This window comes from Panthera onca, chromosome D4, assembly GCF_046562875.1.
Source record: "Panthera onca isolate mPanOnc1 chromosome D4, mPanOnc1 haplotype 2, whole genome shotgun sequence".
NCBI classification, from domain to species: Eukaryota; Metazoa; Chordata; class Mammalia; order Carnivora; family Felidae; genus Panthera; species Panthera onca.
In genome coordinates, this window is record NC_138351.1 from 41,333,187 (window position 1) to 41,361,016 (window position 27,830).

Here is a 27,830-nt window from a genome sequence, read left to right on the forward strand (position 1 = left end):
TCATGTGTCTGTTAGCCATCTGGATGTCTTCTTTGGAAAAGTGTCTGTTCGTGTCTTTTGCCCTATCTTCACAGGATTATTTGTTTTTGGGGTGTTGACTTTGAGAAGTTCTCTATAGATTTTGAATACTGACCCTTTATCTGATAAGTCATTTGCAAATATCTTCTCTCATTCCATCGGTTGCCTTTTAGTTTTGCTGAATGTTTCCTTTGCGTGCAGAAGATTTTTATCTTGATGAGGTCCCATTAGTTCATTTTTGCTTTTGTTTCCCTTGCCTCCAGAGATGTGTTGAGTAAGAAGTTTCTGCGGACTAAGTCAAAGAGATTTTTGCCTGTTTTCTCCTCTAGGATTTTGATGGCTTCTTGTCTTACATTTAGGTCTTTCATCCATTTTGTAAGAAAGTGGTTCAGGTGCATTCTTCTGCGTTCCCAGCACCATTTGCTGAAGAGACTGTCTTTATTCCTTTGGATATTCTGTTCTGCTTTGTCAAACATTGTGGCCGTATGTTTGTGGCTCCATTTCAGGATTTTCTATTCTGTTCCATTGATCTATATGTCTGTTTTTGTGCCAGTACCATTCTGTCTTGATGATTACAGCTTTGTAATACATCTTGAAGTCCAGAATTGTGATGCTTCCAGCTTTGGTTTTCATTTTCACGATGGCTTTGGCTGTTTGGGGTCTTCTCTGGTTCCATACAGATTTTAGGATTGTTTGTTCTAGCTCTATGAAGAATGCTGCTGCTATTTTGATAGGGATTGGATTGACTGTGTAGATTGCTTTGGGTAGTATCAACATTTTGACAGTATTTTTTCTTCCAACCCGTAGCATGGAATAATTTTCCATTTTTTTGTGTCTTCTTCAGTTTCTTTCATACACTTTCTGTAGTTTTTAGTGTATAAATTTTTCACCTCTTTGGTTAGGTGTATTTCTAGTTATTTTATGGTTTTTGGTGCAACAGTACATGGGATCGATTCCTTGATTTCTCTTTCTGCTACGTCATTATTGGCAACCGATTTCTGTGCATTGATTTAATATCTTGCAACTTTGCTGAATTCATGGATCAGTTCTAGCAGTTTTCTGGTGGAATCTTTTGGGTTTTCCATATAGAGTATCATGTCATCTGCAAAAAGTTAAAGTTTGACTTCCTCCTTGCCAATTTAGATGCCTTTAATTTCTTTTTGTTGTCTGATTGCTGAGGCTAGGACTTGCAATACTATGTTGAATACCAGTGGAGAGAGTGGACATCCCTGTCTTGTTCCTGACCTTAGGGGGAAAGCTCTCAGTTTTTCCCCATTGAGGATGATATTAGTGGTCTTTCGTATATGGCTTTTATGATCTTGAGGTGTGATCCATCTACCCCTACCTTCTTGAGGGTTTTTATGAAGGATGTGTTTTGTCAAATGCTTTCTCTGCATCTATCGAGAGGATCATGTGGCTCTTGTCCTTTCTTTTATTAATGTGAGGCACCACATTGATTTATTTGCAGATGTTGAACTAGCCCTGCATCCCAGGTGTAAATCCCACTTGATCATGGTGAATAATTCTTTTAATGAATGGTTGGATCCAGTTGGCTAGTATCTTGTTGAGAATTTTTACATCCATGTTCATCAGGGAAATTGGTCTGTAGTTCTCCTTTCTGGTGGGGTCTTTCTGGTTTTGGAATCAAGGTAATGCTGGCTTCATAGTTTGGAAGTTTTCCTCCCATTTCTATATTTTGGAACAGCGTCAAAAGAATAGGGTTAACTCTTCATTAAATGTTTTGTAGAATTCCCCTGGAAAGCCATTTGGCCCTAGAAGCTTGTTTTTTGGGGAGAATTTTGGTTACTAATTCAGTTTCTGTACTGTTTATGGGTTTGTTCAAATTTTCTATTTCTTCCTGTTTCAGTTTTGGTAGTGTATATGTTTCTAGGAATTTGTCGATTTCCTCCAGATTGGCCATTTTATTGGCATATAATTGTTCATAACATTCTCTTATTATTGTTTTTATTTCTGCTGTGTTGGTTGTGATCTCTCCTCTTTCATTCTTGATTTTATTTATTTGGGTCCTTTCCTTTTTCTTTTTGATCAAACTGGCTAGTGGTTTATTAATTTTGTTAATTCTTTCAAAGAACTGTCTCCTGGTTTCATTGATCTGTTCTACTGTTTTTTTGGTTTCAATAGAATTGCTTTCTGCTCTAATCGTTATTATTTCCTGTCCTCTGCTGGTTTGGGGTCTTACTTGCTGTTCTTTTTCCAGCTTTTTAAGTTGTAAGGTTAGGTTGTGTATCTGAGACCTTTCTTCCTTCTTTAGGAGGTCCTGGATTGCTCTATACTTCCCTTTTATGACTGGCTTTACTGCACCCCACAAGTTTTGGGCTATGGTGTTATCCTTTTCATTGGCTTCCATGTACTTTTTAATTTCCTCTTTAACTTTTTGGTTAGCCCATTCATTCTTTAGTAGGATGTTCTTTAGTCTCCAAGTATTCATTACCTTTCCAAATTTTTTCCCATGGTTGATTTCGAGTTTCATAGCATTGTGGTCTGAACATATGCACAGTATGATCTCGATCATTTTGCACGTGTTGAGGGCTGATTTGTGTCCCAGTATGTGGTCTGTTCTGCAGAATGTTCCATGTGCATTGGAGAAGAATGTATATTCTGCTGCTTAGGATGAAATATTCTGAATATATCTGTTAAGTCCATTTGGTCCAGTGTGTCATTCAAAGCCATTGTTTCCTTGTTGATTTTCTGCTTAGATGATTTGTCCATTGTTGTAAGTGGGGTGTTAAAGCCCCCTACCATTATGGTATTATCGATGAGTTTCTTTTTTTCCTTTTTTTAATGTTTATTTTTGAGAGAAGAGAGAGAGAGAGACAAAGCTCAAGCGGGGGAGGGGCAGAAAGAGAAAGAGACACGGAATCTGAAACAGGTTCCAGGCTTTGAGCTGTCATCAGAGAGCCTGATGTGGGGCTCGAACTCACAAACCATGAGATCATGACCTGAGCCAAAGTTGGATGTTTAACTGACTGCACTACCCAGGCACCCCTGAGTGAGTTTCTTTATGTTTGTGATTAATTGATTTATATATTTGGGTGTTTCACATTGGGGGCATAAATGTTTACAATTATTCTTCTTGGTGGGTAGACTCCTTAATTATGATACAGTATCCTTCATCTCGTTACATTCTTTATTTTAAAATCTAGATTGTCTCATATAAGTATGGCTACTCCCACTTTCTTTTGGTGACCATTAGCATGATAGATGGTTCTTCAACCCCTTACTTTCAATCTGAAGGTGTTGTTAGGTCTAAAGTGAGTCTCTTGTTAACAGCACATAGATGGATTTTGTTTTTTTATCCATTCTGTTACCCTGTGCCGTTTGATTGGAGTGTTTAGTCCATTGACATTTCGATTGAATATTGAAAAATCTGAATTTATTGCCATTGTGTTGCCTGTAGAGTTGGAGTTTCTGGAGGTGTTCTCTGGTCCTTTCTAGTCTTTGTTGCTTTTGGTCTTTTTTGTTTTGTCTTTTCTCCCCTCAGAGAGTCCCCCTTAGAATTCCTTGCAGGGCTGGGTTAGTGGTCATGAACTCCTTAACTTTTTGTTTGTCTGGGAAACTCTTTTATCTCTCCTTCTATTTTGAATGACTGGCTTGCTGGATAAAGAATTCTTGGCTGCATATTTTTCTGATTCAGCACATTGAATATATCCTTTCACTCTTTTCTGGCCTGCCAAGATTCTGTGGATAGGTCTGCTGCGAACCTGATCTGTCCTCCCTTGTAGGTGAAGGACTTTTTTTCCCTTGCTTTCATAATTCTTTCCTTATCTGTGTATTTTGTGAATTTGACTATGATATGCCTTGTTGATGGTCAGTTTTTGTTGAATCTAATGGAAGTTCTCTGTTCCCAGGTTAGGAAAGTTTTCTGCTATGATTTACTCACCTAAACCTCCTATCCCTTTTTCTCTTTCTTCATCTTCTGGGACTCCTATGATTCCGATGTTACTCCTTTTTAGTGAGTCACTGAGTTCTCTAATTCTTATCTTGTGCTCTTTAACCTTAGTTTTCCTTTTTTTTTCTTCATTATTATCTGTAATTCTTCTGATTGGCTCATTTGCTGCTCTGCTTCATTCATCCCTGCCGCTGTGGCATCTCTTCAAGATCACATCTCAATTATAGCGTTTTTAATTTCACTCTGACTAGATTTTACTTCTTTTATCTCTGTAGAAAGGAATTGTTTTTTTCAACCTCAGCTGGTATTCTCATTATCGTGATTCTAAATTCTAGTTCAGACTCTTGCTTATATCTGTGTTGAGTAAGTCTCTGGCTGTCTTTTCTTCCTGTTCTTTCTTTTGGGGTGAGTTCCTTCATTTTGTCATTTTGAGGAAGAAAAAGTTAATAAAATAAAAATATTAAAAACAACACAAAAAATCAAATAAAGGAAGCTAGATCCTAGGTATGTTTTCATCTGCTTGTTGAAAGAAGCTTGAGTGAGTAGAGAAAAAAAGGAAATAAGAGAAACGAAAAAGTGAGAAAATGTTTCAAAATTAAAAATAAATAAAATAGAATAAAATGAATTGAAGAAGGTAAAGTAGAATAGAAAAGTAAATTAAAAAATAAATATAGTAGAAAAAAATTTTAATTTCATATAAAAATGGAAAATAAAAAATTTTTCCTCTTTCTTTATCCCAGAATAAGAAGAGAAAAAAAGAAATTACAAATACCAAACCAATACAACAACAAAAAAACACAAATAGATGGACCAATGAACAGAATGAAATTACGTCTAGTTTCCCTTAGAGGTCAAACTATGAACCGCTTTATAATCCATACACTAAACAGGAGGAGAGTCCTGTGGTTGTCCTTTTGGGCTTGGTTGGTGCAGTTGGACAGGCCTTGGTTAACGGCTCCGTTCTCCATTAGGTGGTGCTGCTTAGCTTGCTGGGGTGGATCGTTGTGGCGCACATATGAATGTATGCGCTTGCGCGGGAGAGGTGAAATGGAATACCCAGCTTCCCAGTTTCTGACTCAGGAACTCTGTGCTCTCACCAACTGACAGTTAAGCACCCCTCCTTTGTCTCCAGCCTCTGTCCACTCCCATGCTTCTACACTATCTGTGTCCAAGCTGTCAGCCTTGCAGGCGGCACCTCCCTCCCAAATTTTATCTCCAATAGGGCTGTTTCCAAACCCCTCCCTCTGAGAGCCCTGCGGCTTGGACCAGCAGGTACTCCGGTCCTCTCTGACCCTCTAGAGGAGGATCTCATGGAGCAATGGCCAGGTGCCGGCCGACCCCTCAGGAACATTCACATAAGCACGCTGCTGCAGATGCCCAGAGACTGTGGCCAGGTGCCAGCCCGCCCCAGAAAAATTTCTCACGATTGTATAGCAGCAGCATTTCAGGGATTACGGTAAATCACAACACATCACCAGCGCCAGGTTTCACCACACCCTGGCGTCTTTGTTCCAGTGTCAGCAATTATGCTCTCTGGGGTCCCCTGGGACCTTTGCCTGTGGGGAGGCCGGAGATCTCTGCCAAATGCCTTCCTAGCAGGGGAACCGCTTCTGCCCGTGTGGCCTAAGGACCCCTCTGACTTTTCTGCCTGCTCCTGAGGATTCACCCTTCCCACCAGAGCACCACCAAGTAATGGGCTGCGAGATTTCTGATACTGTCCTCCCTTGTTTATGAGTCCTGATGGAATTGAAACCGTCTCCTTTATCCTCTGTCCCTTTCTTGTTAAGTCAGTTGTGGGTGTTGCCACTCTTTCTCTCCAGCTACTTTCTGGGAGAGTGTATTTCCTGGACTCTTCCCCCTTTCTCTGTTCTCCACAAATATAGCTCCTTGCCCTCTGTGGCTTCTCTCTGCCCCACTTCATGTCTCTATGCCGTGTACCTGCCGAGTTCTGTGGCTCAAGTTATGCAGATTGTTGTGTTAATCCTCAGATCAGTTTTCTAGGTGTGCAAAATGGTTTGGTGCTGATCTAGCTGCATTTGAGGGATGAGAGAAGCAGAGAACTTCCATGCTGCTCTGCCACCTTGACCTCTCCCCTCAGAGTGTGTGTATTCTGGATTCCCAAAATAGATGTGTCATACACTTTGATAAGGTTTGCTTGCAATATTACTATACATGAGTTGTACTTTTGAATGAATAGTTACTAATGAAGCGTCTGGGATATAGTTAGTACTAATTACCTTGTTTGATTAGGTTCTGAAGTTACCAATCAAACCAAACCAATAAGCCTGAACCTCTGGGGTCTGTAACATGAGAGTATAAAGATTGCTTGACTTCAGTGAGGTAACTTCCAGGATATTTTAAAACACAGTGCTGCTAGATGAAGTTATATGCCAGAGGTTCTTCTTGGTAATGTCATTTTAATAGCCTTTTGATTATAACTTTACCTTAAACTAAAAAAGTTCATTGCCAAGTGTCTTAGTCCCTTTTGGCTCCTTTAACAAAATATCACTTACTGAGTGGCTTATAAAGAGCAACTTATCTATCACAGTTCTGGGGCCAGCATGGTCAGGTGAGAGCCCTCATCCAGATCTCAGACTTCTCATGTGGCAGAAGGGGCTCGGGAGCTCTGTGGGATCTTTTACAAGAGCACTAATTCCATTCATGAGGGCTTAACCTTCATGACCTGATCACTCCCCAAAGACCTAGCCTCCTAACACTATCACTTGGGCGTTAGGATTCCAGCGCCTGAATTGGGGGCGGACACAAACATTCAGACCTTTCACCAGGTGTCTCAATCGTGCCCTTGCGATTTTAACTTATGGACGTGACTGAGTGACCACACTGGAGGCCAATGCCATTGAAAGAAGACTTTTATTACTTACATTTCTTGAGAGGAGCGAGTGTGCCACAGATGCAGGGCCACAGGGGGAAGCACCCGTGAATTCAGGAGGCAGAAGGAGTGAGGAGAAGCCAGAGGCGACAGCCTTTATTAAGGTTTCCATGGGAAAGGCTGGGTAGGGCAGGGCAAACAGTTTGGGATTGGCCAGTTTGGATAATTGTGGTGGGCTCTGGGGTGCAGGGGCTATCCCTAGTTGTCCGCTCCCTGACCTTACATTGATTTAGGATGGGAAATACTGGCTTGGTGTGTGAGGGTTAAACCAAGGAGGTGGTTTCAGAGAACAGGGTGTGAATCACAGGGGAGAAGTAAACAATTGTGGCCATTAGTTGGGACCTGTGATTAATGGGTTCCAAATAGGCCCGTACAGAAACCAAGAGAGAACACAGAACACTAAGTTATGAGGGTAACTTTAAGAAAACCAGTAACTTCATTGAGATCTGGTCAGGACAGGATTGATTGTTTAATTGCTTTGTCTCTAAGTGGACACTTACTTATCTACCGTTTGACTTTTAGCACAAAGAACACAAACCATACCAGACGATGCTGGTATTGGGCAGTCAAAAGCTCACGGAACTGAGGGATTCAATTTGTTGTGTCAGCGACCTCCAGATTGGTGGCGAATTCAGCAACACTCCTGATCAAGCTCCTGAGCACATAAGCAAAGTAAGATGGTTTTTGTTGTTGTTTTAACCCTCATAACATAAGAAGAAATCATCATCATCATCTAAGTAAGTAGTGATATTACAAGGCTGCTAGTAAATCTTCCAGTAAATGCTTTCTTCTTCTCTGCCACTCCATCAAGCCTATCCCTTCCCTTCTTTATCTTCAATGAGACTATGCTCGATTTTGATTTCTTTATCTCCCCTTCAGTTCCCCTTCAACCATTCGCTATACACCCTTCCTTTTAAGGCCGTAGGGACCACCTGTTGTCTAACCTCTTCTCCATGTTCATACAACTTTTCCTCACTGTGCCGGTTGAATTCACTGTTCACTGTTTCCTCTTTCAAACTCTGAATTTCAGTCTGTCATAACTGCCCCCCACCACCTGAGAGCCCCATCGCCCATAGAAGGTTCTGTCAGTCCAAGCACCGGCACCAAGCAGGGATATAGATACCAACTGATGTTGGTCTTTGTTGGTGTTTCCCACGGAGGTGCTCTCAAAAGGACAGAGAAACTCTACATAACCCATTGGGTAAGGATGGAAAGGGTCAAAGTGGTAGACCAGCCACCCACAAAGTTTCAGAAGGGATTGTTTGTCCAGTAAAGTAGTAGGTCCTTGTGAATTCCCTTGGCGGGCAGACTTGAACTCCTTCTGTTACTTGGTACAGCTCTGGTAGAAGCCCTCAGGTTTACTGGCCCCCTTGAAAGGGGCAGCATCTCCTGTAGGTCAGAAAAAGATATTTGGGTCAACTAGAACGGACATGGAGTTTGGACACGAACCATCATAATCACTATTTTTGCTGGTTCCTGTGCCACCAGCCAGATAAATGTTGTTATAACCCAGGTTTCATCTTGGTTCTTCTAAATTCTCCTGGTCTTTCCCCAGTTTTCATGGTTTTAAGTGGACTCTAACCTTTATTAGTGTCTCTCTCTTCTAGCCATGTTCTCTCCTGGTTTCCAAATCATTTCTTTTCTTTTTCTTTTTCTTTTCTTTTATTTTATCATTTCACTTCATTTGATTTCATCTCATAACATTATTTTAATTGCCTCCTGGACATTTCCACTTAGCCTCACTGCTGCCTGGCATTGGATTGCATTTCTGTAGCGACTCACTCTACCGCCTTTTAGGAGAATTGTTTCTTTCATTCTGAAACTGCTGGCATCTTTTCCTCATGACTTACCGTCAGCTGAAACCCTTGCTGTTTGTTTCACTGAGAAAATAAAGTTACCAGAAAGGCATTTTCCATCACCCCTCACCTGCATTTACCCCTCTGACCGTCTGCCCGTGAGCCCTGCCTTCCCACCTGTGACGGTGGCTGGACTAAGCCTGTCGCTCCCTGCACTGGGATTCCATGTCCTCCAGCTGCTTGCCCTCACGCCATGGTTGTGCCATCCTGGCGTCTCCCCCATCGTTACAAGCGTGCCGTCGGATCTCCCGTCCAAACCCTTTTCTTGACCGTGCGGCTCCCTCTAGCCACCGCCTCATCTTTCTACTTCCTTCTCAGCACACTGACTCATAGCAGGTAGTAATAACGAGTTAGTAATCGTACCTAAATTCATTGTTTTCTCTTTTTCTGCCACCACTTTGGCTTGCACTCACTTTTGTTCCCTACCAGTCCTCAAAAATCACTTCTGATGTCACCGGAGACTTTGTTCTCACCTTTTTTGACAGCTCATCGACATAAGACACAACCGAATAGTCCTTCTTCCTTGCCACATTTTCTTTACTTAGGTTTTAGGATATTATACGCACTTGATTTTCCTTCTTTCTTTCTTTTTCAATATTTGTTTATGAGAGAGAGCGCGCAGGCATGGGAGGGGCAAAGAGCGGGGGACAGAGGATCCGAAGTAGGCTCTCCGCTGACAGGGGACAGCCAGCTGCAGGGCTTGAACTTCTGAATGGTGAGATCATGACCGGAGCTGAAGTCGGACATTCAACCGACCGATGCACCCAGGTGCCCCCAAACTCACTTACTACATAAAATTTTTCCTGACCGTCCCTCTCTTGGCCACTCCGGCACCATTTCTTTTGGCCGTTATAGTGCCTAGAATTACAGGCTGACGCTGTTTGATTTCTCTCTGCCCCACAAGGCTGCTGTGTCCCGGTCTTTTCAGTGATTGGCAAGGAGACCAGCATCGTGACTCACACGCAGATCTCACTTAAATTTAGTCACGTTGAAAATGGGTTTAAGATCATTGGTTTCTTCACATTTGACATCTTGGTGCTCTTAGAAGTAAACATTAAAGAGAAACAGGTTGAAGTTCCAGGCTGTGTGCAGAGCAGAAGTCTCTTGTAGGGTTTTCTCAACCCTACCAAAAAAGCCCCAAAAAACAGAACCAAAAAAAACCAAAAACAGGTGGAACTGTAGTTTGTAAGTTTAATAAGCAAAATCTGAATTCATTCTCCTTGCAACCGTGTCGTCAGTGCTCAAAGGAGCTCGGGTCCAATGTGCGAATTCGTTTTAGCTCCAGGAACCCTGGAGAGTGTTTTTAACCAGCCTTGGCTCGTTTGTCGTGTTTGTCCATCAGTGCTGATGTCTTCCCAGCTCTTTCCAAGTGGGGGGGGCCCGCTGACCCATAGTCCTCTTTTAAATATTTTCCAGCTATGCTTTGGAAAGTGACCTCAAAAATAAGTGAAATTTTGCAGATACTATCATTTGGCCCGTGGAAAGATTTTTAGGTCACCAGTTGGCATTTATGTTTTATGGTTTGGGATTTTTTTAAGTTTTGCTTTGGAATTTTTTTTTCTATTTATGTGAGTCCTCTTTCTTCTTTCTTTTTTCTTTTTCTTTCTTTCTTTTTTTTTTTTTTTTTTGATGTTTATTATTTTTGAGAGAGAGAGAGACAGCAAGCAGGGAAGAGTCAGAGAGAGAGGGAGACACAGAATCAAAAGCAGGCTCCAGGCTCCGAACTGTTAGTGCAGAGCCCGATGTGGGGCTCGAACTCACAGACCACGAGATCACGACCTGAGCTATAGTCGGCTGCCCAACCGACTGAGCCACCTAGGCGCCCCGAGTCCTCTTTTTTCTTGAGTAGTCTGGTGCCTTGGAAAATTCTGAACATGCTCACAGGAAATGTTGTGATGAGTCCTAATGTACCCATTACCCACCCTCACCAGCTCTCAGCATTTTGTCAAATTATTTTCTCTTTTCACCTCATGCCATTGTCCCACCTGACAACATTGAAAATTGGTCCTTCAGTTATAATGCTTTTTGACAGCTATTTGGCTTGTATTCCACTGGTGATTGTAGAAGAAAAAATCAGTGAGTTGCAGTTCTTGTAGTGGAGGAAAGGAGAATCTTTATTCCAACCAATAAGCAAGAATTTTGAACATTATCTTAGGTGGCTTAGTATGTGAGAAGTCTGGGAGAATTGGGCCAGGATATTTAAATCTCTTTTAAAAGCATATGTCTAAAACGTAGTATGTTTTGCTATAACATTTGTTTTTGGACTATAGTAGTTAAAGAATGGAGTGCATTTTAAAAATGTATGTATAAGATTAGTGCCAGTATTTTCTACTCAAGTGGTTTGTTTTTTTGTTGTTGTTTTTTTTTTTTTTTAGTGTTTATTTTTGAGAGACTGAGCACAAGCAGGGGAGGGGCAGAGAGAGAGGGAGACACAGAATCTGAAGCAGGCTCCACGCTCTGAGCTGTCAGCACAGAGCCTGATGCGATTTGGGACTCGAATTCACAAACCACAAGATCATGGCCTGAGCCGATGTCAGACGCTTCACCGACTGAGTCACCCAGGCGCCCCAAGTGTCTTGTTTTTTTTCTTTAATGGTCCTTCACATTTTAATCTCTGGTCTATTGATTTTTTTTTTTTTTTTACATTGCTCAGATTAGTTCTTTTTTTTTCTTTTTGTTGGTAATCTCTTAAAGGTCTTGCGTAGAGCAAGTTTAAGAAAATACTTTGCACACCTGTTTCTCTGTTATGTATCGTAAATAAAGCCCTGTTCTAGGACACAGAGTAACAAATCTAAGTCGCAACAATTTCCTTACCCATAGTTCTTCCGCACCTTCCTCCCGTTACCATTTCTCTGACAGCAGATCCTAGGATTATTTCTGAAATTCTAATATAGCTGATTTGAATGTTAGCAAGAGAACAAGTGACTAATGGATGCCTAGAAGGATATATAAATGACTTTGTTCCGATGGTACTAGTTATCGATAGTTACGTTGTTTCTAAAACGGAAACAGTAACACTAGACTCTTAGGCTTCATTAGAAGATAACAGAAGTAACTTCTTATACTAGCTTTTCCTTGTTGGTTGGTGATCCTCCCTCCCCGAAGTTGGTCAGCTAAATTAACTGGCAAAATAGGGAGACTGTTTAGTGAGGATCTCTGGTTACCACTGAAAATGAAAATTACCTGGTAATGAGATTGCTAACATCTATTCTATTTGTATGCTGGGACAAGGAAAGGTTATTAATGGATGAATTAATTTAGAATTTAGATGGAAAACATTTTTGGTCTTGTAGAGTTGCCCTTCTAAAAGATCATAATGGTGCCAACCACAAGCCTTGAGTTGCCTAAATTGCCTAAAATGAAGTTCTGTAAAGGCGTTTTGTAATGAAAAAAACTAAACTTTTGTGTTTGTTCCCCAAATAAGGCAGTATTCTTTCAGACCCTTTATTTGGGACCCTGGCTTACCTCTTTGAGTTAGAAGTATATTTAGTGGCAGTTTATATGTTAACAGCAGCTACATATGGCACTCTAGTCCATATTATCCTTTTATCTCTACAAGCACCTGGGAAGGAGGTACTGGTTTTACTCACATATTACATGAGGAAACAGAGGGTCAGGGACACTTAGTGAGGGTCCAAGGAGAAACAGCACAGCCAGTCTTGTAAGGGTGTCTGATGCTGTTACCAGATAATTTATAAATGGGGAGTGAAGAAAGAAAAATAGAAGCTTCAGGGGCGCCCGGGTGGCTCAGTCGGTTAAGGTCTGACTTTAACTCAGGTCATGATCTCCCGGTTCGTGGGTTCAAGCCCCACGTCCTGCTCTCTGCCGTCAGCACACAGCCCACTCCGGATCCTCTGTCTCCCTCTGTCTCTGCCCCTGCCCTGCTTGTGCTCGCTCTCAAAAATAAACAAACATCAAGAAAAAGAAAAGAAAAATAGACGCTTCCAAGGAGGAGATAAATTTGGCTTTCTTTAGAGTAAGATTTAATACCCGAAACTTACATGTTTTTATAGTTCATAAACTGTTTTGGAGTCCTGGAAGATAGCATAGCAGATGTAGTCATTATAGGTGAGGAAACTTCGGTCTGAAGAGTACGTATAAACTAAGAAAAAGAACCCCCCCTCCCCCAGGGGTCTGATGTATTATAAGGACATTGTGAAGAGCGAGTCTAACATATAGAATCTCCTGGGGAGCTCGGGAAAACAGTGGTGCCCGGGTGAGTCTCATTTAACAGCTCTGAGGGGAGACTTGGGCTCTCTTGTTTCTGTGACTCTGTTACGCAGCAAGAGACACCCGTCTGGAAAGTTGCTGGACGGAAGGTTAAGAAACCTCAGGGTTCAGACCAGCTGTGTGACTACAGCGGTACTTTGGGGCAAGATTGCTTGAGTAAGAGTAGATACTCAAATTCTGCCTAAGAATTACTGAAAATTTGAAGGGAGAATTTTTATAAAATAATGCTGAAAATATTAAAAAATAACAGAAAAACATAACTCTCTGATTGATCACTGTTATCATAGCTGGGGAAACACCAAAAACGTGACTTTCAGTTTTTAATAATTCTAGAATCCAAAATAAATCCCTGCTGTGTATGCATATAATAAGATAATATTGAAGTTTATTTCTAACTGGGTTCCTTTCATAAATCTCATGATATCTTTACACTTTTATCCCTGGTAAGTAGCATAATACTTGTCACATAGGAGATTCTCATTAAATATTAAACTAATGAGCTAAGCATATTTTGTGCAGTTGCCTAAAGTTACTGTAAAGCACATTAATAGGTGTGATTTTATGACATACGTTTTGAATTGTAGCGATTCATAATTGTTGATAGTGGACTTTCTTTTAATACCATCTGCTTTCTTATAGGACCTGTACAAATCAGCCTTCTTTTATTTTGAAGGAACATTTTATAATGATAAGAGATACCCTGAGTGCAGAGATTTGAGCAGGTACAGTCTTCAAAAAGCTTCTGTCTTTCCTGTTTCTAGTTCTCAAAATAGTGAGAGCTCCACAAACTGTTAGGGACCTTTGCCAAGGAATTGTTTTGTTAGACTGCTTTGTTTGTTTTGGGGTCAAAAATATCTCCGTTTCTTTTGTTTGTTTGTTTGTTTTTGAGGGAGAGAATTAGCGTGCACGCAAGCAGGAGAAGGGCAGAGAAAAAGAGAATCTTTTTTTTTTTTTTTTTTAACTTAAAAAAAGAACTTTTACTTATTTTGGGAGAGAGAGCATGAGCATGGTGGAGGTGGAGAATGAGGGAGAGAATCCCACGCAGGCTTCGTGCAGTCAGCACTGAGCCCCACGCGGGGCCCGAACTCACAAACCCTGAGATGATGACCTGAGCCGAAATCAAGAGTTGGACACTCAACCGACTGAGCCACCCAGGTGCCCCATGCTTTGCTATAATTTCTAAGACAGTAGATAACACAAAGATTTTGAAGTGATCTATGCATACCTTTGGTCAAGCACATGAAATAACTGAATACATTTTAAAATCAGAGAGTGGCCCCTGGGCGGTTCATTTGGTTGAGTGTCCAGCTCTTGATTTCAGCTTGACTCAGGATCCCAGGGTCATGGGATCGAGCCCCACACCTGGCTCCTGCTGGGCCTGGAGGCTGCTTAAGAATTGGCGCCTGGGTGGCGCAGTCGGTTAAGCGTCCGACTTCAGCCAGGTCACGATCTCGCGGTCCGTGAGTTCGAGCCCTGCGTCGGGCTCTGGGCTGATGGCTCGGAGAGTGGAGTCTGCTTCCGATTCTGTGTCTCCCTCTCTCTCTGCCCCTCCCCCGTTCATGCTCTGTCTCTCTCTGTCCCAAAAATAAATAAAAAATGTTGGAAAAAAAAAAATTAAAAAAAAAAAAAAAGAATTGGCGCCTGGGTGGCTCAGTTAAGCGTCCAACTCTTGATTTTGGCTCAAGTCATGATTTTACAGTTTGTGAGTTTGGGCCCCACATCGGGCTCAGTGCGGACAATGAGGAGCCTGCTTAGGCTTCTGTCTCTCTCTCTTTCTGCCCCTCCCCTGCTTGTGCTTTCCTCTGTCTCTCTCACAATGAATAAACTTAAAAAAAAAAAAAAAAAAGCCAATTTACAGGAAATCTTGTATTGAGCCATAGATAAATCTAAAAAAAAAAAAAAATGTAAATCCCACTTAAAGAATTTATTAGTCTCTTTCATATTTAGATGATAGCAGTAAATTAATCGTTCACTATTTTTTCTGCTTGTCCAGTGTATACTGTTGTTTGCCCGATGGGAGTATGTAAATCCATGGTTAAGTACACAACATGAAAAATCTGTAGCTAATGACCATGTTAATTAGGCCATACTTCTGTTGTCAGTGTCCCAGTGACTAGAGTACATATGTGTATTTTTTCTTGAGTGTTTATCTGCATTCTTTCATTAGAGCAACTTGTGTGTGTATCCTAATGTGGCGGTTCTCAGACTTGTTCTCGGCATTCCTCGGTACTCTAAATACTTGTGGACTCCAAAGAGCTTTTGATTATGTGGGCTATAGCTATCCATGTTTACCGTATTCGAGGTTGCAACTAAGAAATAATTTAAATATCCGCTAATTTAAATGATCCCATTAAATGTTAACATTAAATAATTTGGGGGTGGGGGGAATAACTTTTCCACAACAAAATGAGAGGAGTGGCATTCTCCATTTCCCATTCAGTAGCTTCTGGGCTATCGGTCCTTTATGAGTGAATAGGAATTGAAAAGGGCAAATGACATTTTTTCATAAAGATAATTTTGACATCAGGAAGCACACTTTGAGAACTGTTGCTCTAATGGAAACTGAAGAAGTCAGAGTTCTTTTTTTATTTTTATTAAAAAAATTTTTTTTTAACATTTATTTTAGAGCACACGAGCCGAGAAGGGGCAGAGAGAAAGGGAGACAGAGTCTGAAGCAGGCTCCAGGCTCTGAGCTATCAGCACAGAGCCTGATGTGGGGCTTGAACCCCCGAACTGTAAGATCATGACCTGAGTTAAAGTCTGGCGCTTAACCGACTGAGCCACCCAGGCACCCCTGTTTTTATTTTTAAAATTTTTAAAAAATATTTTTGAAAGAGAGACAGAGACAGCGCAATCGGAGGAGGGGCGGAGAGAGAGGGAGACACAGAATCCCAGGCAGGCTCCAGGCTCTGCGCTGTCAGCAGAGAGCCCGATGTGGGGCTCGAACCCACAAGCCGTGAGATCGTGGCCTGAACCCAAGCCGGACACTTAACTGAGTGAGCCACCCAGGCGCCCCAAGAATCCAGAGTTCTTAATTTCAACATGTGTCAACCACTAAGATTTTTGCCTCAAGACGGCAACTGTTGTTGAGTGAGTGAGCCAGGTTTTAAGAAATAATTGCGGTCATAGAGCATTTTCTGTCATTTCTAGGTTTTTGAGGAGTAATGAAATTCTGTTGCCTTTTTGCCCCCTTTAGAACTATCATTGAGTGGTCAGAGTCCCATGATAGAGGCTATGGAAAATTTCAGACCGCTAAAATGGAAGATTTTACCTTCAATGACTTGTATATTAAACTGGGTTTTCCTTACTTATATTGTCACCAGGGAGACTGTGAGCATGTTGTCGTCATCACTGACATAAGGTAAGTGGCAGCATTTGGCAGCATTTTCTGTTTTTGTTTTTAACACGAGGAATAAAATTAGTCACCGCAGCCTGGCTTGGGAGCAGCAAAACTGTCCACTTTCCATAGAATGACCATCCATTTGCATGCTTTCTTTGGGGAAGATCTGTGATAAATACTTTATTGGTTATCGGAGGGTTGAAAATCTGTAAAGAAGTGTCTCCTTTGGAGGATTAGACAGGCAGTCTCCACCCACTTTGTACGTAGCCCCTTAGCTTATTGCCAGGTTTGCAACTACATCTAAGTTTCTTGTCTCTTTGCCAGAATTTTAAGATTTAAAAGCAACTGGGGGAAGGGAAGAGTAATTCTCATCTTTGACAAATGTGAAGTCTTAATGCTTTCATAAGTATAAAGGGGGAAGGACCAAAGTGGTTTAAAATCAGATTCCTTTTATTTTAAAATGAGCTAACTTCTGTGTAGCTGGCATCTCTCATGAATAAGACTATTCATCTCCTTATTTTGGAATCCCGGTGTATGAAGGATCAACATATAGGAATAAGCCCTGCTCTCCCCCTGCTTTGGTTCCGAGGGACTGTTTTTATGTTTTATGCGAAGCACTGATCTACCCGTGCTTTTTATTATACCAGTGGTAGGAACCGATGCCCGGACAAATCCCTGTGTCCACTTCTCTTGGGTCTTAGGGACCGGTCTCTCCGAACATCTGACCTCCCGTGCACTCATTCTCAGGAAGCTCCCAGAGGAAGTACTTCACACAAAGAGTAAACCTTGGAATAGGGGGAGACATGAGGAGGACTCTCGGAGCGGGAAAGGGAAATCCCAGCACGACGGCCGCGTAGCCGAGCTCGCGAGCAGCTTAGTCCCAAGACTGGGGCGCGGCCGAGAGCTCGGGAAGGACGTCTAGAAGTGCCAGACCTCCCGCTGACGCACAGCACACGTGGAGAGCACGTCTGTCCTTCTGTCAGGAAATACAGAACTGAATTAGCGACAGGTGCATCGAAACCTCATTAAGCAAACGCAAACACGAGGGAATTAGCAGCTAGAAAGCCACGTGTTACGCGATCAAAGGCGCTTGCGGTCAGTTGTGTGGTTTAGGTGTATTAGTTTGGCAGCATGTGAACATGCAGTATTTTACCAGAATTAGTCTGGTTCCTTAGAGGAATGTCGAGGACCTAAATTTAAAAGAAACCGTAAGAATGTGAAAACAGTTGCCCTGAGGGAAACAATTGCTGAAGCCAGAGCTTCATGGGTTCAGAGGGGAGCTCATAACCCTCAGCTTTATAGGCCTTGAAAGTATGTACGTTTCTTTGATAATGTGTTAAATTTTACAGAAGCTGTCACTCAAATGAAGGGGAATGTGCCTGAGAATTAGCATAAGATGGGAGACAATCCAGTTTTTTATGATTTTAGTTTTATGGGTGTTTTTAAGTTTATTTATTTTGAGAGAGAGCACAAGCAGGGAAGGGCAGAGAGGGAGAGAGAGAACTCCAAGCAGGCCCCACACTGTCAGCGCAGAGCCGATGCGGGGCTCGAACCCACTGACTGCAAGATCGCGACTTGAGCCGAAATCGGGAATCAGACGCTTAGCCGACTGAGCCGCCCAGGCCCCCATTTTACGTTTCTTACTGTACAGCGTTATCAGTCCTTACACTCGAGGCAACTTGGGGAAACAGTTGACGCTTACTAAGCATTTACAGCATGGGACTTTTCTAAGGAGTTAAAAAAAATTTCTTTTAAGATTTAAGGTTTTTTAACAACTGTCTTTTAAAAGATTTTATTTTTTATTTTAGAGAGAGAGAACATGTGCACAAGTAGGTGAGAGGGGCAGAAGGAGAATCTTTTCTCTCTTTAAATTTATTTTGAGAGCGAGTGAGCACAAGCAGGGGAGAAGGATAGAAGCAGAGGGAGAGAGAATCCCAAGCAGGCTCCGTGCCCAACGTGGAGCCCGATGCGGGGCTCCATCTCAGTAACTGCGAGATCAGGAACTGAGCTGATAACCAAATTTGGATGCGCGACAGACTAAGTCCCCCAGGTCCCCCAAGGTTGTATTTTTAAGTAATCCCTACACCCAACATGGGGCCTGAACCCACACACCCGAGGCCAAGAGTCATTTGCTCTACTGACGGAGCCAGCCGGGTGCCCCTTTTAAGGAACTTCTAAGTGTAGTTTTAGGCTACAAATCATCTTTACCTTCTAGGTGGATTAAAGTCTAAGACTTGGTAAACGGTTACAAGTGTATTAACCATGTCCTGATGGTAAAGTTGATATATTGCTACCCTTTCTTACTAAAAGAAAATCATTACATTTTGGAATTGTCAGGGACATTCTGAATACTCTTGTGCAGTCCCTTCATTTTTGGGGTGGAGAATCTGAGGTCCAGCATGGTTCAGGGACTTATTCAAACCCAGTCATCCGATCAATGGCATAGTTGAGAGTGCCTTCCGTTTTCAGTTTACTTAATTCTGACACCTAAAACTGAAGTCCTGTCAGCTCACATTATACCAGGAGTCAGATTTAGATTTTAATAAAGAGGACAGTAAACAGAGCCATGTACCACAGAACCAAATGGGTAAAACAGGTGCCCAAACTATGTTTCATAAAAAGGTATTGAGTAAAGCAGGGGCTCTCTGATGGAATACCTTTAAGATATGCTCCCTCTTAGTTCAAGCATATCCCCATAAAGAGCTTGGGAAGTTTCACAGGAAAGAAAACATTGTTTAATCCAAAATGATCTTTCGGAGAATGTTTTTGTGGAACACAGTTTGGTCAGACCTAGTGAAACGAGTTTATACCTAAATCTTTTAGGAAAAAAAAAAATGAAAAATATACCCACTGTGTTAACGTTGAGGTACAGATACATTTAATTCTTTACCGATCACACCAATTTGCATTTTAATATCTTCATTTACTTCTCATGTACATAAGGCTTGTGCATCGTGATGACTGCTTGGATAGGACCCTTTATCCCCTTCTTATCAAGAAGCATTGGTTATGGACCAGAAAATGTTTTGTTTGTAAAATGTACACAGCCAGGTAAGTTCATAACTATTTGAGAATTCCTGGTTTTCAGTAGTCAAGTACTTTCCGTTTCTAGTATTTCAATTTTTCCTATTTTGAATTTGAATCTAGGGACTTCTACTTTGGAGGTATAAATAGAAATGGTTTTATCTGGTAGGTTAAGTGCTGCAAAGTAGGTTACAACATTTTTAAACAGTAAGGAAACAAATTATATATAATGAAAGTCCAGGGGTGGGTCAGACTTTGGATGAATCAATTCTGTGTCATCAGGGAGCCACGCTGTGTCTTGTGTCTGCAATTTACAAAAGAAGCTTCATCCACAGCTTCTCCTCCATGAAAAAATAACACAGCGTCTCATGTATATAATGAGGTTAAAATATGGTTTCGTAAAATTTTTACTCTGTGGTACTTCACATTTAGTTTGCTTTTTAACTGTGGATCATAGTTGGAAAGAAGCATTCAGAAGAAAAGAGAGTAACTGTGTATCGTAGATTTCTTTTGGGCTCCCTGCCCCCACCGAAATACGCTTTTCTAAATGATCAATAAGAAAACAGGAGATAAATCAGTTACCAAACTGGCAATCAGGGAATGTAAAAACATACCAGGAGATGCAGAATTCAAATAGACTGAAAAAGTCTTTTCATCTTACTGTGACCAGTAACATTTCAGGCCAAAAAACAAAGTTATCAGTTGAATATTACCCATATTCCCATTTGTATACACACTGTAGCATTTTAACCTGAATTCTAGGTAAAACAGGTGGAGTTTGCAAATTAACCAGTACTAATTTACTGGTTTACACAAAAGTTTATCAGGTCTGTAGCATCTAATATATTGTGGGTTTTTCAAAATGGTGTAAATTTTAACAGTTACTTGGAGGATGAGTCGTGGCTAAAGTGTATGACACATTCACATACGTTTAAGAAGCCTTACCTTTAAGAAGTCTTTCAGAGAAACAGCATTCTACAGGGTTTCTGTTAAGTTGCCCTTCTGCCTTGCAGAGTATTGGTAATAATATACATCTGTATTTATCTATCTATATACACACACATATACGCATACGTACATACACAAAATAATATAAAGGATTATAAAGTATTGTTAAGATAGAATGATAAGGCAATAGTGGGAATGTTATATTTACACATTACCACGAGTTATAACTTACAGCATGTTAAAGAAAGTCCATTGTAATGATGTACATCTTTTTTTTTTTTTTTTTTTTTAATTACAGATGGGTGACGAACAATGACAGTTTTGCACCAGAGGACCCATGTTTCTTTTGTGATGTTTGCTTTCGGATGCTCCACTATGATTCAGAAGGCAACAAACTGGGAGAATTCCTTGCTTATCCTTATGTTGATCCTGGAACCTTTAATTAATAACAAAAGTACACCCTTGTGAAGTAACTACCCTGTGGATGGATGATTTCCAAAACATGTCACTGAGGAACAGGATCCACCCGAAACAATCAGCCAGTTACCCACCCCCCTGCACAAGTTCAGATCACAGGTTTTCTTACAAAGTAACTTGTGTTTAGAAATACATTATTTTAGTATTTATTCCAAAGTATGGTTATTATTTAGTGCCTCTGCCCATTAAGTGTGTTTATCTAAGTTGTAGGAGTACTTTATATATTTTGAATACAAATCCTTTGTCAGATTCAAGTGTTCTGATTTTTGCCCAGTCTGTGGCTTGTCTATTCATTCTGTGTCCAAAGTGGTTTTTGCTAATCTGTAATTAGAAAAATTCAGTTAATGATACATCAAGTGGTGGGAGTATTTTGAAAATTCTTTGAAGAGTGCGAGAGCTACACCTTGTACCGTGAGGCTTCCAAGGTAAACATCATTCGATTATCTGTAATAAAAATGAGGAACAAGAATAAAAGTAGATTTAACAAATAACAGCATTAAGAATAGCTATTGTGTAATCTGTTCTCACAGTGGGTTCGTTTATAGTGTTTTGTTTTGTTAGAAACTAGTAGGCACACTAAACATTTTAATGAGACTCACTGCATGAATAATGAATGTAAAAGGATCCTGAGTATATACTCCTACCTTCACAAAAGTAACCTTTAAATTGAAGATTGATTTCTTGGGCAAGAATTTTTTCAGCTTAATGTTATTAAGAAAATAGATTTTGAGGCACCTGCCTGGCTCAGCCGGTACAGTGTGCAACTCCTGATCTCAGGTTATAAGTTCAAGCCCCACGTTGGGTATAGAGGTTACTTAAAAATAAAATCTTAAGAATAGTGGATTTTATGTAATATGGCCACTGGGACATGAGTGGGATATGGGAAGTCAAGATCTTGTGGATTGCTAGGATCACTCATTCTTGGGCAATAATACCCAATATTCTATCAGAATCAGTTGGACCAGAGGTTTTCTGGTCCAGCTCTTTCATTTTTCTGGCCCCTCACTTGGATAATCCTACTTATTCTCTTTCATTCTGGTCCAGAGGACACCTTTGATGAATTCCAAGATCTAGATCATTAGAGAAAATTGTAGTTGTCTAGTTGTCTATATTGAAATGTTTTCTGGAAACTTTTGGTGGAAAATTTAAGACTTCTAAGAATGCTGTAAAATTGTTCCTTTTAAACGTGTCATAAATTCTCTCTCTCTTCTAGGTTATTCATTTAAAGTCAATTGAATTCCACATTCCCTGGATGGTTAAGAGCAGACATTTACCATACAAGTCAAAACTGATGAATCCTTTAAGCCTGTATGTTTAAAAGATTGGCAGTGGAATGTTTTGTGGACTTAAGTACCACATACCCAATTAAGTCCATTGCTGTACAGAGGACACGCACCTGTTTCTGGTATGTGTAGTGACCGTCTCTTTCACTCATTCAGTGAATACACCACCAGAGGATCAGTATAAAGAACTAAGAGATCCCTCCCTCCCTTGCCTGGCTTCAGTTGCTGCCTAAATGTTTACTTTCATGTTTCCAATGATGCTAATAAATTCAACAGATTGAAAATTCTGCTACAAACCTATTGATTTAACCAATTCCTAGAAGTTCCATGGGTAAAAATGAATTTCTGCGTCCTTTATTTTTAAACTGCATTCCTTATAGTTCTTGCATTAGTATGCAAGGGTCTGTTTACTTCTATTCATTTTCCTTTCCTAGTCTCAAAATAGAAAATTCCAAAAAGTGCATTGTCCCAGTGGAAGCATTAATCCATATGTGGTGCCCATCAATTCATTTTAGTGGACGAAGAAGACTGTCAGTTAAAATATTACTGCTAGTAAAATTCTTATTTTATCATTAATATTGTCCTGCTGGCTCTTAAGGTTAAACTTTCCCATCAAAATTACAAAGGCTCTGATATCTTTTTATCATTTCCTTGTGAAATCTAGAGGAAGAAAGGCTAACGTCGTTACTCCCAGAATTTGCCAGTGTATTACTGGATACACAGGTGTCCCACCAAATTCAAGTCAAAAGAACTTCTAACTTTGAAATAGTCCTAAAAGAGGTCTTGAGTGAGGGATTTTATAGCTGTAAAATTCAGTGTTAAACATGACTTAAATTACGTATTTTACCTGATGCAAAGCAAATATGAAAATACTGTAATGAACTTTAATCAGTATCCTCTGTAGTTAGAGTAAGATTTTGATATAATAGATGAGTGTGTGCAAAAATCAGTATTTAGAAAAGCAAAATCGGTTTCTTTCTTTCAACCCCTGGTATCTTGTAAGGATAATTTTACCTTCTCCCAATCCAGTCACAGTATCTTTGTCATCTCTAAGGTTAGAGAACTAAATTAAAGATAAAAACATTTCTACCTACGTAGCAGTTCATTTCTTAAGGTTTGTAATTATGGGTTTGCTATTTCCAATAGATCATCCTTTCTCTGACCAGTGGGACAAAATAAGGTGTTAGTGAAGCCCTCACAGCCTTGTAAAAGCCTTTGCTCTTATGTAGGATTAGTTGGCAGACCTCATCTTGACCTGACCTCTTCAACCAGGTAAGTGTGTGTGGGTACACTATAATCAGTGTTATCAGCCAAAAGCGGGTAAAATATCTTCCTACTGTTTGAAATTACAGGATAAAACAGCAGAAGGCTTAAGATAGTCAAGTTGTTTATACATTGTTTCTCCAATTCAGATGGTACCTGTGAAAGTTCTCCAAAGCAGCTAAGAAAACTTTAGACAATTCGTTCTATAGGGCCACAACTTACTCTCTTTTTCCAGAAAACATTACCATTGATTTTTGAGAGAGAGGGAGACATAATCCAAAGCAGGCTCCAGGCTCCAAGCTATCAGCACAGAGCCCACATGGAGCTCAAACTCACAAACTGTGAGATCATGACCTGAGCTTAAGTCAGACGCCCAACCGACTGAGCCACCCAGACACCCACTCTTTTAAATGTTATCCAGTGGTTGAAAAAACATGAAGTAGGTGGTTTATACCTACCAAAAGAAAAATTTTTTCCCCACTTTTGTTAGCTATCTCATTTAAATTATCTTGGTGACTTGACTTGTTCAGCACTGGAGTTTTGACCAAATACACAACTTAAATCGAGAAAATGCTCCTGAGAGTTATTGGTATTTATGACTTTTTAGGAGTTCTCACAGTGGTAGTTACCTGTGAATCAGCCTATGACAAACCGAAAACAGAAGGCCAGTTATGTTTAACACTATGTAAGTCAATGGTTTAGAGCAAGGCCAGCCCAAACACGCAGACATAAGTTATCAGAAAGCTCTTATTATATAGATCTCCTGAAGTTGAATATTCTGTGGTTTCTCAGTGAAACTGTTATCAGTCTGCTGGGTCACAGAAGAAAAGGGGAGGGTGAACAAAAAATAACATTTTTAGCTTCCTGCAGATTTAGTTGTTACCCTGTCTCCCCAGGCAACACAATCTCTATATACCAAGTTAAGAAATTAACTCCGCTAGAAGCAAATCCAGAATTCCAAAAACATTTTTAAGTAGCAAAGAATTTACTAGTAGAGTTTGATAGAAAAATCCTTTAATCAAAACAAGTTTACAATGTTGACACTTATGGCTTAACTAGAATAAATCTGTTCAAATTTAAGTTGTATTAAGGACCAGATATAGTGTAATATCAATAGTTCCCTCAAAACAGTGGGTCCTGGTTCCATTGTAAGACCTCTCAAAAAGCAAAACTCCAATTGTTGAAATAATTCACACTTTTCACCTATAGATGAAAGCAATTACCTGAGAGGTCAAAAACATACAATGCATGTCACATGCAAACACTGGTATTAGTATTAAGCCTTTTTCCCATATTCATAGTTTTGAAACATGAGAAGTGTCTTAGCTACTGAAAACCACCAACTGACCTAATATTCAAAATATCTTAGAAATTCTATCCGCTAAATTACCCTTAAGTTTTGTTAACGTTGGCTTACCCTGACTTAAGTCCATATATATGAATATACAGACCATCGAAATACTCCTTTACTTTGTCTTTACTTTGTTGCCTCAGAGCAACATGTATTTCTAACTCCTTACAATTCTGTCACATGCAGGATCTCTAAATAATAATCCCCTTCTGATATAGCCTTGTTTTCAAATAGGTCAGTTTTCTTATATAGTATTTACTATTTACTGCATAAGAATCATGGATTTTTTTTCCAATTAAAAAAATACTTAGTGGCTTCCTTAAATGAGTGTGACTTCTTAAAAATTCAGAAACTTGAGACAGTTCTCAAAAATAAACTTTTATCATTTAGTTTTTAGTTTCAGCTACTAGTGCCTGTAAAGGATCTTAGATGGTAGAACCCTAAAGCCAGATTCATTCCTGTATAGACCTATTCTGCTTTCTGCAGGGAAGTCATGTGACTTCACTGAATTCCCAGCCATAAAACCTACATTACCTTCGAAAGTTAACATGAGTTTTGTACCTCGTAGAATTGTCAGTTCAACGTCAGTTGGGTATCTAGTTGTCATACAAAAAGGCATACAGACCACAAATTGTTACAAAGCAGCAGGATAATAATGTAGCACAATGTAGACTGTGAGATTAAAATTAACTTTTGATAAAAGAAGTGAGTACTTGTATAGAAGTAACATTTTATCTACCATAAAAATGCATAACTTCTACAAAACCCACAAACAGTGAAAAGACAACTCTGGTAAATCCAATATTTGTAAAAACTATGCACAAAACCCACAGTATTTGGGAAAGAGGAAAGGTTTATACAAGTAGCAGTTTTAAAAATGTAACTTTTTTCTACTATCAATTACACGTTAACATACACACACTAATTGAAATTATGCTACAACCAATGTCTGGAAAAGCAGTTTAACATTTCCTAAATGAGTTTTCCCTCACACTTAGTGAATAATGTAGCTGTTAATACTGCACAAGTACAATTAGCAATAATGTTTAATTACTTTTAAACAAATATAAAGGGATTTTTCTCCCTCCAAACAAGTTTTCAACATCAAAACCTATGCTTATAAAAATTTAAAATTTTCAGCATTCTAAATATTTCAAATGAAAACCATTACAAACTTCTCAAATGTTCTTTATATTCCAGGTATGTCAACCTAATTATCTAGTGTAGAATCCTTCAGAGATATTTCAGTCTCTCTCTCTTCATTGGATGGCCTAAAGAAAGGAAAGAAAGGTGTGTCAACTGGGATTAGGGGCTCTTTTCCTTCAGGGGGAGGGGGAAAAACACATTAAATCTGTGCATTATGTTTTTAAGGCCACCAAAAGATTAAAGAAATAATAATCTTGACTTCCTTCTGTTCAAAATTTTATTTGACCATGTTGTGTCTTCTTCCTAAAGTAATACTGGGATCAAACACAAAAGAACTCAGGGAAGCATCATGGCCCAGGCCCTTTCCATCATTTCCAGCTTTAAAATGAATTCTCTTTGAAAAACATGAAAAGGTTAGATCTGTGATACCAACGCATTATAAACCTTAATAAAGAGAAGGGGTGACAGACACAGATGACAAGATTTCCCTCACTTTCAGAATTAGAAGGGATGCCTGATTCCAAGCCCTTCAAATGTGTAGCAGAACAAAGCCAAGACTTGGAGAACCCCAGTTCAGTTTAACTAGTTATTTAGAGTGGGTGCAGCAGAGAACAGCCTGTGATTTTAGTCTAATTTTTGTATTATTCTGTCACAATTCGAGAAAGTATAAATGTAAGTCACTATTGGAGCTGCATCAGTGAAAGCAATCCAAAGAATAGTTATTTAAGCTGGAATCCTACCATCTAGCTCTAATCCTTTGAATACAGGCAAATTAACTGTAAATTGTATTTTTTTGTTTTTGCCTTTTTGATTTCCGTCTTGCTTCCTGAATTCGGGAACTGAGTGATCAAAATAGAATTCTTCTACAAATAACCTTGGAACAGCAACGTGACTTAAGAATTCAAAATCTACATTATGACCCGTTAAAACCTGTGCTCACTTTTTCTTACTGCTGGCCTCATGCTTGTCTTTGCTTTCTTCACTGCTGTCTCCATTGTGCTGTGCTTGGCTGCTGTCTGGAGCATCGGATCCTCCATTCAGAGTCTTTGAACCTTTAGACGGGTTCCAAAGGAAAAACCGTTAGAGCTTCTAATGCTTTCAAGATAGCCTCTAAAGAGTCAAAATAAAAAATAAAACCTGGCCCTGAGGTCTCTAGTACTTAATGTACCTCATCTGAAACTACACTGTAATCTTTTGGGTATAACTGAGGCACAGTAAGAAGCAGGGTTACTCTATATACCTATCCGTACAAGAACGGGGATTTTTTTTTTTTTTTAAAGTTCTTTATTTTGAGAGAGAGCCAGAGCAAAAGCACAAGCAGGAGAGGGGCAGAGAGAGAATCCCAAGCTGGCTCTGCACCGTCAGCACACAGCCTGACATGAGGTTCAGTCTCAGGAATGGTGAGATCGTGACCTGAACTAAAATCAAGAGTCGGATGCTTAACTGACTGAGCCACCCAGGCACCCCAGAAAGAGCATTTTTCATCTGACTATTCTATTTCTTATAAAAATGTGAATCACAGTAAAAATTTTGTATTTCTCATTGGTATTTTATTAAAAATTTTTTTTTTTAGTGTTTATTTTTGAAGGAGACAGACAGTACGTGGGCTGGGAGGGGCAGAGAGGGAGGGAGACACAGAATCCAAAACAGGCACCAGGCTCTGAGCTGTCAGCACAGAGCCCGACGCGGGGCTCGAACCCACGAACTGTGAGATCCTGACCTGAGGGAAGTCCGTCGCCCAACCAACTGTGCCAACCAGGCGCCCCTCTCATTGGTATTTTAGAACAAAAAGTGTCAAATGTACTATTTACTAATGGACACGATTTTATGTCCTATTACTAATTAAATGATGAGGGCACTTTCTAACAAATCTCTAAGGAGACCTGAATCATCATTCCCTAATAAATGAGTAAAAAAAATCCAACTCCCTTTGAATATTTTTTCTACATTAAGCAGCTCCTAAGACATTTAATAACGTGGAATTGGGGGAAATGATAATAATACTGTGGTTCTAGGAGTCTGTCACAGAGGTACCCTAAAATATCTGTGGTGGAAATTGCATATCTGGAATTGGTCCTAAATTATCTTCAGGGA

At 40.0% G+C, this 27,830-nt stretch overlaps 2 protein-coding genes across 5 annotated transcripts in view; one reads left to right on the top strand and one right to left on the bottom strand.

Moving 5' to 3' along the window:
- The window catches only part of SNAPC3 (small nuclear RNA activating complex polypeptide 3), a 47,602-nt gene extending 23,414 nt beyond the window's left edge, over positions 1 to 24,188 (top strand). For 2 of the 4 annotated variants that reach the window (XM_060609721.2, XM_078436790.2), the window contains 6 exons: positions 7,341 to 7,490; positions 13,544 to 13,626; positions 16,101 to 16,265; positions 19,188 to 19,295; positions 20,515 to 21,118; positions 21,907 to 22,263. In XM_060609721.2, coding sequence (XP_060465704.2) covers positions 7,341 to 7,490; positions 13,544 to 13,626; positions 16,101 to 16,265; positions 19,188 to 19,295; positions 20,515 to 20,662 — 654 coding nt within the window. In that variant the 3' untranslated portion in view covers positions 20,663 to 21,118; positions 21,907 to 22,263. Of the gene's footprint in view, positions 1 to 7,340; positions 7,491 to 13,543; positions 13,627 to 16,100; positions 16,266 to 19,187; positions 19,296 to 20,514; positions 21,119 to 21,906; positions 22,264 to 23,122 lie in introns of those variants that run through there. The other 2 variants (XM_081790900.1, XM_060609722.3) reach the window with 2 other exon arrangements.
- A 48-nt stretch (positions 24,189 to 24,236) lies between these two features.
- The window catches only part of PSIP1 (PC4 and SRSF1 interacting protein 1), a 39,589-nt gene continuing 35,995 nt past the window's right edge, over positions 24,237 to 27,830 (bottom strand). The window contains exons 15-16 of the mRNA XM_060609715.3: positions 26,677 to 26,788; positions 24,237 to 25,861 (exon numbers count right to left, since the gene is read on the bottom strand). Coding sequence (XP_060465698.1) covers positions 25,801 to 25,861; positions 26,677 to 26,788 — 173 coding nt within the window. The 3' untranslated portion in view covers positions 24,237 to 25,800. The remainder of the gene's footprint in view (positions 25,862 to 26,676; positions 26,789 to 27,830) is intronic.